Here is an 11403-nt window from a genome sequence, read left to right as displayed (position 1 = left end):
GGAGCGGGGAGCCCGATGTGGGGCTCTCAACCCCAGGACCCCGAGATCGTGATCTGAGCCGAAGACAGCTACTTAACATACTAAGCCACCCAGGCACCCCATATAAGTGATTGTTTTTAGAGTTAAAAAGGTAGCTACTTGAACAACTGAAAACTTCATCAGTCTTTATTCCAAGTTATTATTAGAAATAATGATGAATGTAATCATCAAAGCTCCCAGAGAAGTACAATTCCAATGTTACTGGTCATGTCTTTTTATTAAAATGTTGTGTTTAGTTAGGTCCAGATTTTTTGTTTCAAACGTCTTATCCTACAAGCATACATAGTATTTTGAGAAATAGTCTCATTAATCATCTTCCTCCTTACCATCACATTTTTCTCTGAGGATCTCATAGTCTATGTGATGATAAGTAACACTTTGGCACTTGAGAAGCATTTTAAGGTTTAGAGCTGACGAGAGGGCTGGCTTTTCATCCTCTCCTCGCTTCAGCAGAGGTGAGATTTAGTTGGATGATGTCTTTCCAGGCTAAAGAATGTATGCAAACTACTCATGTAGGTAATTTTATTCCCCTACTGTATCCCAGTGGAGGGAAGCATTTGCTTATTTATTATAGAACCTCATTGTTAGATAACTGGTGTTTATTAAATCCTTAAATGAGTGAACACTTATTTCACTGGATGCCGGTACCTATAGCCAGAACGGCAGAGTTCATCTACTTTTCTTTGCTACTGCATTGAGCATTGTTTCCTGGGGACCTCAGAAAGAATGCCGCACTTGATTAGCCTTGTTAGGGAAACAGGTACAGTGTATATTTCATGAGTACCTAGTAATATCAACCTTGAGATCCTATATACTGAAGGTGGCTCTTTGAGGTCTATGAGATATATCTCCAATGGAACTTTTTTAAACTAAGTGGTTGTTTGGGGATAGGAATTGAGCTACTTGTGTTCAACTGTCAAGAATTAGTTAGGTAACCTTAGGGAAATCCTTCAATATCTGTGTAAGTCTTTTCCTAACACCTATAGCATCCCAAGTAGCCCATTATCGTTGATGTAGTTACCTTTTTGGTTTATCCTATGAACGTACCTACTTGGAAACAAAAACTATGTTTTATTGGTTTGTATCCTAAGTGCTTATCACAATGACCTTTATCTGGTATACCCAATAAAATGTCCATTGGTCCAGTGAATTAATGTAGGTATTTGGAAAGTTTCACAGTGCTAAATAAATGTAAGCTATCTCAAGCAAGCAGGTAGAACTTCATCACGTTTTTCCCTCCTTAGGGCTGACATTTCTTCCTGTGGTCCAAATATCCCTAAGCAATCAGTACCAGCTCAGAGAATGGACAGTGCCTGGATATTGGAGCATGTCAGGCTCTCATCCTTCTGGAAATGTTGTCACTCCAAAGGGCTTGGGATTCCTTTGGATCACCTGGTGTCCAGTCATACACTGCTCGTCGTACACAGCCATGCTGATACTGCCAAACAAACCTGTAAGAAAATCAAAATGTTGCATATTTATTCTGTAGCCCATTTTACATGTGTCCAAATGCTTCAGATTTGCATAGTTTTCTGTAATTGCAACAGCTAGAAATCACTGAGATTTTATTGTGCACCAGGCACTATCTGCTTGTGTGTATTAACTACATTCCGTGCACTACATGTATCACGTTTCTGTGGAGCAGGTATGATCATTATACTCTTTGCATGAGAGCACTGGAGAAAAACAGAGGTTAAGTATTTTGCCCAAGGTCACAGGGTTAGTAGTGGAGCCTAGGTTCCAGCAGGATCTGTCCAGCTCAAGTCTTAGCTTTTAGCCATATGCTATGCTGCCTCTTAAGGACTAATTGCTTTAGCAGCTATATTTTTATAATTCATTTTTCTTCTGGGAAACAGTAACAAGAATATTAAAGCTTACTTTGCCTAATTATGAAATACTTACTTTTTGCTTCTATAGTTACTCTAAGTTTTAACTGGTGCTCTCTTTGCATGCTTATGTTGGTGACAAGATTTCTGTAATACACACATATTTATAAAAGATATATTTTAAAAAAATGGAATTCAGGGGAATGCTTTTGTCTGCCCACACAGCAAAGGGGCTGTTACAGGAAGTTAAAAAAGAAATCTACTCAAAACCATACACTAAATTCTAAATAAATGGTCATCTTATAATGTATAGTTGACGCTAAAAAAAAAAGGATCTATTTTATACCTCTAGCTTAAATCAGGCCTACCTTGCTATGACTGCAGCATTTACATAGAGTGTTAACTATCAAAATGGTGACAACTATCGCTGTTATTGCTTGGATCTTGTAAAGTCATTGATTTTGTATGTTTCCCTTCATAACGGAAGATGTCATGTTAACACCAAGTTGGTTGTAATACTTTGGTACTTTAATAGGTTATGAATAAAGGAGAAAACTCAGTTACATAAACAAAACTATGTTGGATCACTTCAAAGACCATTTTTTTTCACACCTGTTTTCTAATAGCATACAAAAGCTACCGGTATGAAGAAAAAACATACATTAAGCATAAATTACCCTGAAGCTGTATTCTGAAGGGGTTGTAACACTTTCTTAAGAACTGACAATATCCAAAAGGCAAAAGCATTATAAGTCACAGTACACAAGACTTCTTACTTCATCTATAAAAATAGAATGCCAATGTTTTATTTGCCACAGGGATGAGGGAAACATCCGTGAAATAAATTTGATAACATGACTCACACTTCATTACAAATGATTTTCCGAAATTCACAACTTTCACATTTGGCTGAGCTAAAAAGAAGAAAAAAAAAAAACACCACCACTAAAAAAGGAAAATTCACTTGATGTAAGTAGGCCAGATCACATGATCCCTCTAAATGAGAGTTTAAATGAGTGCACTACTCTAGCTGGGAAAATATTTTCCTTAATTTAGAGAGCCTAAACAATTTACCCAATAAGATGAACAAACCCTTGGGTTAGGTTCAGAAAACCTTCTATCAACTGAACAAACCCTTGGGTTAGGTTCAGAAAACCTTCTATCAACTGGTTTAATAAAAATCACACAAAACTCTATTATGTAACATACATGAAACATTTCCGTGGTTAAACCTTAATAATAAAGACAAGAATAAAAAAATCCCTACTACTTCACTGTCTTTCAGATCTTTTTCTCCTAAATGTACCTTCTAGATTTTTGGGGTGTGCTGCACAATTATATATAGCGTATTTTACTCAATGGAGAAATGTGTTCAACTTTAGCACCCTATTGGAAATAATAAGTTTAATAACAGGGTTATTCAAACTGCTTCCTCATTACCAGAAGCAAAGTTTATTTAAAAAAACAATGAGTTAGAAGTACTGAAGCCTAGAGGCATCTAGGAAAGGAGGGAATTTAGAGAACGTTAGAATATGGCTCTGGAGAGACATTTAAGTCATACTGGAAATTCATGGAATCTAACTAAACCCCTTTACCCTTCTCCCTGGCTTCAGATTTAGATGTGAGGTGTCAGGGATGTGCATGAAGCCTTCATAAACTGATTATTTTCTTCTGTGTGTTTACTTTCTTCCAGTGAAACAAAAGAACTAGAAATACAAGTGCTTGGTACCACATGCTTTTGAGACTTAAAAAAGCCCATTAATAAACAAGCTGTTTTCATCGTTGGGGGCATCGGGATTCACTTTTTAAATAAATTTCGCCGGAAGAATCTCCTCGAAGGGAGATTGAAGTCACCCTCCCTCCCCAGGAGCCATGAGGGAAAAGGGAGACAGAAGATATTGCCCCCTACTTGCACGTGGGATCTCCCTTTCTCCTCCGACCCCCCTCCGCCTATACCACGCAGGTCTGGCCGCCTCGGGAGGTAGCTGGGAGAAAAGGCAACGCTCAGTCCTCCATGGCAAAGTCTTTGGTCTTTTCCTCCTGGTCGCCTACTTTGTAGCGCAGAAGCACGCGCAGGAGACGGTGGTTGTCCCGGGAGGGCAGCAGCGTGATCTCTCCGGAAATGTCCGTATCTTGTTCCACTTGCACAGGCTCGTTCAGGTAGAGGAGTGCCTGCTTCCAGTGCGTGACCGGGTGAAAAGGCGAGGTGGACAGCACCAGAGGTTTCTCAGAGTCCCCTCCGGGGAAGGTCACCTGGAACCAGATGGCAAAGCCGTGCATGGGCGCTGAGCCGTAGCAACTGAAGCGGAAGCGCCCGCCCACCCCTGCCTCCAGCTCCTGCTCCAGGCCGGAGCGGGCCAGCTCCAGCTGAGCAAAGCACTGTGGCCGGGCCAGTACATCCTCCCCGGACAAGCCCTGCACCACGATCTCCGAGTGGCCCATAAGGCAGCGCGTGGCGAAGCTCTCCAGGCAGCTCATGTCCACACCGTAGAGCTGCTTCACCTGGCTCCAGAAGCCCAGGCGCAACTCCAGCATCTGGTCGCTGATGGGCGCCACGAAGAGCTCGGCGGAAGCCGGCAGGAGAAGACCGCCCTCCTTCAGCCACTTGGTCCGCGCGTAGAGCACAGAGCTCAGCATAGACTCGTGCAAGAGTCCGTAGCCCATCCACTCGCTCACGATGGCATCCACCTGCTCCGGCAACTCCACCGTCTCCACCGGCCCCGGCAGGACGTGCACTCGGTCCTCTAGCCCATTGAGCCGCACCACCTCCCGGGCCTGTTGCCAGATGGCGCTGGCCTCCACCGCGTACACGCGCCGGGCCCCGGCCTGCACACAGAACATACTAAGAATGCCGGTGCCCGCGCCCACGTCCAGCACAGTCTTGCCCCGCAGTCCTGCCCAGTTCCGCAGGATGCCCAGGCGGTAGGCATCGGTCCGGACACGGTCCGCAATCATCTCCTCGTGGACCGATATGTCTGAGTAGCACTCGTAGTACAGCTGGTCACGCTCCCGCCTACCCCTCCGGGGTCGCGGCAGGGCCGCCTCCTGCTCTCCGCCATCTTCCTCTTCAGTTCCCTCCCCTCCTTCGCCGCCGCCCCCCGACTCAAGCTTTCTTTTCTTGGGCTGCGACATCTTGGCGGCTCCGACCGACTCCCAGCGGGCGTTGCGCGACTCCGCGCGGGCTCCAGAAAGCGGAGACTTCTGGGACTTGTAGTGCCAGCTCGCGCCTCCCACTTCCTGGGGGGTCGCCGGGCCGGGCGCCTGACGGAAGCTTCAGAACTCTACTCAACTCTTCTTTGCTTCTCCGAGGTCCTGGAATCCGTATCGCACCCACCACACCCAAATTCTGTGGACGTGTACGTACCTCCCCTTGCCCTTAGCTCCATTCTCTTTCGCTTTCACTCCCTTACTGAAGTCCACTCGCCCGCAAGACGTTTGTCGTGTGTGCTCAACTCGCTGATGTTATTACACCGAATTATCTGGGCGCCGCCCTGCACACACTGCCACCTCACCTGGACCGTTGCTGCTCTTAAAGCTCTCCAGATGGAGATTTAGAAATTGCACTGCACGTTTTCTTTTTGTTTGTGTGGAGTTAGGGTGCAAAGAAGGTGTAAATACAACAAAGAAAATCCCCGACGGTGTAAAACTTTGGTTCTGATTCCAATAAGCCCACAAGTTAACTGAAAGATTGGGACAAATTATATGACTATGCTTGCCTTCAATTACCCACTCACACACCAGCAACAAGGAATCTTCATTGCAGTCGAATTATGTTTCTGGTCTCTATTTCAGGAGAATACTTGGCTCTTAGTCCTGCCATGGTAATTCAGTGGCTCATTGGAGAGTTAAATCTTGGAAGGGTTCAGACTAAAGAACAGTTGAAAAGCAAGAGTGATGTGATACAGTGAAACTCATTGTTAGGTGTATCCTGGTAACCAATTACAATATTTAACTTCAGAAATAACTGAATCCTTCCCTTGTGATTACTTTTCCATTGCAACTCTTTTTTCTTGTGTGATTGTTTGTCTGGACTAGAGTGAACTCTTCGTCTTCTGTTTTTCTTTCAGTCAACTGCCCGGTGTTAATTTCTTCCCTCTGTGTTGTTCATAATAGAAATAAAATATACTTTGAAATATGTGTGATGTCTGTATGAGTGTCTGTGTTTCTAATACTGTGAGAACAAATTTTCTCCCAGCCTCAAAAAAATCACATTGAAGAAAATTGACTTTTATTTTCTTGTAGTCTTGAACTATGTCTATTTAGCCAATGGGCCTGTATTTCTTATCTGGGGGAAAAGTTCCTTCACCCCATTCTCTCTGTTAATCCTTCATTTAATGGAATAGGTTTATTGACCTGGCATCCTCTGCTCTACTTCTAACTCAGAGCTCTCAATTCTCTCTGCTCAGTAGAGCAGCTTTTAAAAAATACCTATGCTTGTGTCACACCTCAAACTAATTAAATCAGAACGACTTCATGGAGACTGGGCATACAGTTTTAAAAGCTCCCCTGGGGAATTTGAATGTGCAGCCAGAACTACTGTTTCTCACTAAAATGATCTTAGTTAAATCTTGCTGCATTATTTTCATTGTATAAATTATCTTTTTTTCAGTGGCCTAGACTAAACCATTTAAGGCTAAAAGTCCTCAAAGCAGTTTCTCTCTTTTTCTGCCCAGTTTGATATCTTGTTTTAAGAAAATAGAGGCACAGAGCAGGCCATGGGATTAGAGTTGTAAATGTGGCCACTTTAATACATTACTTCTAGGCTGTTACTTAATGCATACCTCTCCCATTCTTTCTTTCCTCAAAATCTTACCCTTCCCCTTTTAAATGCACTCACTCCTCCAACCAATTTTTAATTCACTTATGTGTGGTCTCTTTTAAGAACATTCTGAGTATTAGTTTCATTGGTTCTACCTCCAAAATATATCTTGAGCCCATCTTCTTTTCTCCTCCTCCACTGCCAGCACCCCAGTCTAAACTTCCATCATTGCTTGCTGGAAATCAGTCTCCTAAGAGATGACTCAGCTTCTAATCATACCCCTGTCTAATCTGTTGTCTACATAGCTATACGAATGAGCTTTAAAAAACTGAAATTAAACCATGTCATTCTACAGTAACTTCCCATTCTAGGTACTGAAATGATTCAGTGTCTTCAAATAACTTCTCATCTCATCTCATGCTACCCTTCCCTACTCATTGGGCTCAAGCTTTACTGGCCTTTAGCAACAACCTCTTTCCTGGCTCAGGTCTTCACTTACGCTCTTCTAGGGCCTGGGACATTGTTTTTCTCCTTAGTACATGACTTCAGTGGTTTCTTCACATCTATTCAATCTCGACGTAAATATAACCTTCTGGCCCTCCTTGGCTACCTTAAATATTATTTTCTAATACTGTTTCTTTCTTTCATAGCTTTTACACTTTGTATGTATTTCATTTACTTGCATATTTGTTTTTTTATTTGTTTGTTTTGTTTTGTAAAATATAAACTCCAAGAGACTTGGATTTTGTTTCCCCACTGTTGCAGTTCCTAGCACTAGAACAGATCCTGGCACATAGAGTGCCCAGTAAATAGTCTTCAGTGGACTGTTGTGGACACAGTTAAATAGTTATTCATAGGAGAAGGAGATTTGTTTTTTGTCATTCAATACAACAATTTGACTCTAGTAAACTCTGAGATAAATCCAGATATAGATTGAATTTAGTATGCTCCCAGATATGAGAGTTGTTTTATTTTCAAGCACTCTTAATCCTTTTAGACAGAATAATGGTAAGCCCTAAATATTATGCCCAGAGTAGAGAAGAAATGGCCCATGGCACTTTTTCCCTTCTTGCACAGTGGCTTGATATAGAGAGGGATATCTTTACTAATCTTTTCTACCACACCGAGTTGTTTTAAGTAGGAAAGGGACCTAGATCATAGTCCTCCTGTAAGTAGTGTAGCTCCAGCAAACCCCTGGTTGGGAGAAGAGTTGGAGCTCTGCTGGCAGAGCACTCTTTGTGTTTCCATTTCCATCCCAGACATTCATTGGATGCTCAAACCCAATGTTTGTCAAACAAATGGATCTTGAAGTTGATTTAATTGATCTTTGATTTAATACATCTTTCCCAGCATTTAAAAAAAGGAAATAGAATAGAAAATATCAAGTACATAAAATGAGTAAAGGTGAGTATCATTCTAATATTCAGTGGTTTCAGTTAAGTATACTATATATGCATTTCTTGCTCTAGGTTATGGTTTGAAAGTTGGAAGTCCACAGCTTGCTGTTCTCCAAAAGCACTGTGAATTTTTACATTTCTGTACCTTTGCTCAGGGTTTGTCCTCTCACTCATCTTTTTAGATAATGCTCAAATGTTATCATTTCTTTGTAGCTTTTTCAACCGGTCTGTGACTGATAATACTTTATAATTATTTTTTTCACTTATCCCGTTGTACCACAGCCATTTACATATCTGGCTTTGTCATGACAGATGGTGGATATTTGAACACCAAGATTTTGTATTTTTCACTTTTATATTGAGAATCTAGTGCATTGTGCTGGAATCTGCACCATTCCCACATTCCTGATTGTTGGTCCTGAGTGCACATGGGATCATAGATGTGTTTTGTACAACTGAGAGAACCATGATTGATTTTCCGCATCATGCACATTTATGTATTTATCTATTTGTTCAATAAATGTTTTGGGCTTCTACTCTGCACTAAATATTCTAGAAACAGAGAACATATCAACAAAGAGACAAAAATCTCTCCCTCTGCGGAGCTCATGTTTTTATGTTAAAATGCTGTTATTTATCATTCTTACGTTGCCTTACTTAAGCAAATTTTTAAACCACTTTTAATTCTCAACTTTCTTTCCTGTATTATTTTATCTTGAGTTTGCTGATGAGATTGTCTCCCACAAATACTTATTTCAAATTCCTCTCCTCTTTAATGTGAAGGTCTGTTTAAAAATGTATTTTAAGGCCTTGTATTAGAATTGAAGGTAGTTCCTTCAGGATTTCAAGTCATTGTAATTCTCAAAGTGTATGTTGGGGACGGGTAAAGGAGCAATGACATGAAAAATGTTATAAATATCTCTTTGATATGAAGATTCATTAAATGATGTAGTTCTTACCATTCTGTAGTTACTTGGAAACTGTCAGCATAGAAAGAGGCACGTCTACCTAAAAAAAAAAAAATCCTTTGTTGAAAATGAAGACATAAGGTGGCGGTTTTTGTATTTAAACAAATTGGAACATCAAACATAAAAAGTCTACGTATACGTTAGTCTCTTGATGTATATAGTGTCTTTCCATGGTGTATTGGCCCAGCTATTAAACCTAATACTAAAACAGATGAATAAGAAATTCATAGCTCCCTGATGATATTATTATGAGTAGTTGTAATTTCTTCAAAAAATGTTTGTATTGAACCGGTTAGGTAGTCACAACAAAGATATAATGAACTTAATCCATAATTATCAATTTGGTTTAAACTTACTGAGCCCTCTTAAAATATTGAATGTGGTACCTTAACAATTTCAAGTACAAATATTGATTATGACATTTTAACAATTTCTACTCTAAATCATGCCACTATAATGGAAATAGTACAAAAAGCCCCAGGAATGTAAATTATAAAATGGGGAAAGTAACATATCAGTGCATCTATGAAATTAGCATTTGCTTATCTGCCGCAAGAGTAATGAGAATCAGGTAGCTAAATGAAAATTAGGTGTTAAGCTTAATGAATATTATTTAATAAGATCTCCCTCTCTCTCTTGTTTCTTTTATGAAAATCTTTAATATGAAAGAAAGCCAACCAGTTGCTTCAACCAGATGCTTATGATCTCATAGCATTTTGCTCCTGAGGACATTTCAAGTGCATAGAAGTCAATGTAGTCACGGGAGACCTGTGATTCCCAAAGTGTGGTTTCTAGATCAACAATTAGCATTACCAGGGAACTTATTAGAATCACACAAGCATGAACCCCACTCTATATCTAATGAATTAGAATCTCTGGGGTTAGGGTTCTGCATTCTTTGTTCGAATAGCCCTTTGGGTAATTCCGGTGCACGCTGAAATTTTTTTTTTTTAATGTAGAAACAGATAACCAAGTTCTTCTTCTTCTTCTTCTTCTTCTTCTTCTTCTTCTTCTTTTTTTTTTTTTAAAGATTTTATTTATTTATTTGACAGAGAGAGACAGCGACAGAGGCAACACATGCAAGGGGAGTGTGAGAGGGAGAAGGAGGCTTCCTGCTGAGCAGGGCTCGATCCCAGGACCCTGGGATCATGACCCAAGCCGAAGGCAGACTCTTAATGGCTGAGCCACCCAGGCACCCCCACACCACACAATCTGAGGCCTGTCCAAACCAGTGTGAGGCCAGGTGGAGTTTATGGAATGGAAGACCTATTGTTTTTGGTTTGGTTGGTTTTTTCCTATTGCTGTGTAACAAACTGCTACCAACTTAGCAGCTTAAAACAATGAACATTTTTATCTGCTCGTGTCTGTGGCTCAGGAGTTCAGGCGCTGCTTCACTGGGCGAAGCTGGAATTCACTCTGCAGGCTGGAAGCCAGCGGTCAGCCTGGCCACATTCCTTTCCAGAGCTGGGGACTCTCTACCATGCTCACATGGTTGTCAGAATTCAGTTTCCTGCTGAGGCAGGACTGAGGTGTCCCTCCTCTTCCTGATTGTCAGAGAGGGGCTACTTTCAGCTCTTAGAGGCTTCTGGCAAATCCCTGCCTTGGGGCTCCCGCTCTCTCACCACCTGACAGCTTACTTCCTCAGGGCCAGCAGAGGCAGCTTTCTGACCCTGGGGAGGGCCCTAGTCCAAATCATTCTCTTGTTCCCACCCTCTATCAACCTTCTGACTGACTAAAAATCATCCGGATTGGGGACTTCAATTACATCTGGAAAGGAATAGTTTCAGCCAGAGAAATTGGTTCAGGGTAAAGAGACAGAGGCTGTGTTCCTACTGAAGCTTCATAAATATTGAGACATGTCTGCAAATAAGTCTATGTCTCAGAGAACTATGGCTCTGGCTCCTGGCACACGGAGATGACTGCAGCCAACAGATCAGAAACAAAGTTCTGAACAAGCTGTGACCCTATCTGAGCAGAACATTTTAATGCAGCTAGCTGCACAGATTGCCTGTCACTTTTGTTTCTGAACCCTGCTATGTGAAGCCCCACACTCCAAATAGTTGCTAGTCTGGGTCCAAGAAGTGAATACTCCTGCAAGGAAGCCAAGCTGAGCCTAAGAGAACTCAGGAGAACCTACTAGATTGCAACTCCCATGTTATGGAAGCCGGGAACAAAAAACTTACTGTGGTGAGCCACTGGGTTGTTGCTACAGCAAAAACAAAGCTGACTCAGACAAATATATGTACAGAATGAATCCTCATTCTAGGACTACTACCAGGTCAAGACATAGAGCCCTACCAGTGCCAGAAGTGTCCCCGCGTCCCTCCAATCCTGTACTCTTCCTCTTCCCGAAGGTATGTGTCCTGACAATACCATAAAAAGATTCAGTTATCAGAGCTTCATATACACCTGAT

General features: G+C 41.6%; 2 protein-coding genes across 3 annotated transcripts in view; one reads left to right on the top strand and one right to left on the bottom strand.

Moving 5' to 3' along the window:
* Nucleotides 1–1351: 1351 nt before the first annotated feature.
* On the bottom strand, nucleotides 1352–4997 carry PRMT6 (protein arginine methyltransferase 6). Of its 2 annotated transcripts, XM_045801635.2 has the most exons (2): nucleotides 3918–4997; nucleotides 1352–1490 (listed from the first exon to the last, which is right to left on the bottom strand). In XM_045801635.2, the coding sequence occupies exons 1-2, from the start codon at nucleotides 4995–4997 to the stop codon at nucleotides 1443–1445; spliced, it is 1128 nt and encodes a 375-aa protein (XP_045657591.2). In that variant the 3' UTR covers nucleotides 1352–1442. The 2 variants fall into 2 exon arrangements, with proteins under 2 accessions (XP_045657591.2, XP_045657590.2); XM_045801634.2 differs by lacking the exon at nucleotides 1352–1490 and having other exon boundaries at nucleotides 2650–4997.
* A 116-nt stretch (nucleotides 4998–5113) lies between these two features.
* The window catches only part of LOC148109194 (uncharacterized), a 76202-nt gene continuing 69912 nt past the window's right edge, over nucleotides 5114–11403 (top strand). Inside the window, exons 1-2 of the mRNA XM_087866142.1 lie at nucleotides 5114–5221; nucleotides 10042–11343. Coding sequence (XP_087722268.1) covers nucleotides 11230–11343 — 114 coding nt within the window. The 5' untranslated portion in view covers nucleotides 5114–5221; nucleotides 10042–11229. The remainder of the gene's footprint in view (nucleotides 5222–10041; nucleotides 11344–11403) is intronic.

This window comes from Ursus americanus, chromosome 12 (assembly GCF_024610735.1).
Source record: "Ursus americanus isolate L20-20 chromosome 12, mUrsAme1.1.p, whole genome shotgun sequence".
Lineage (NCBI taxonomy): Eukaryota > Metazoa > Chordata > Mammalia > Carnivora > Ursidae > Ursus > Ursus americanus.
This window is presented reverse-complemented; position numbering and strand designations above follow the sequence as displayed.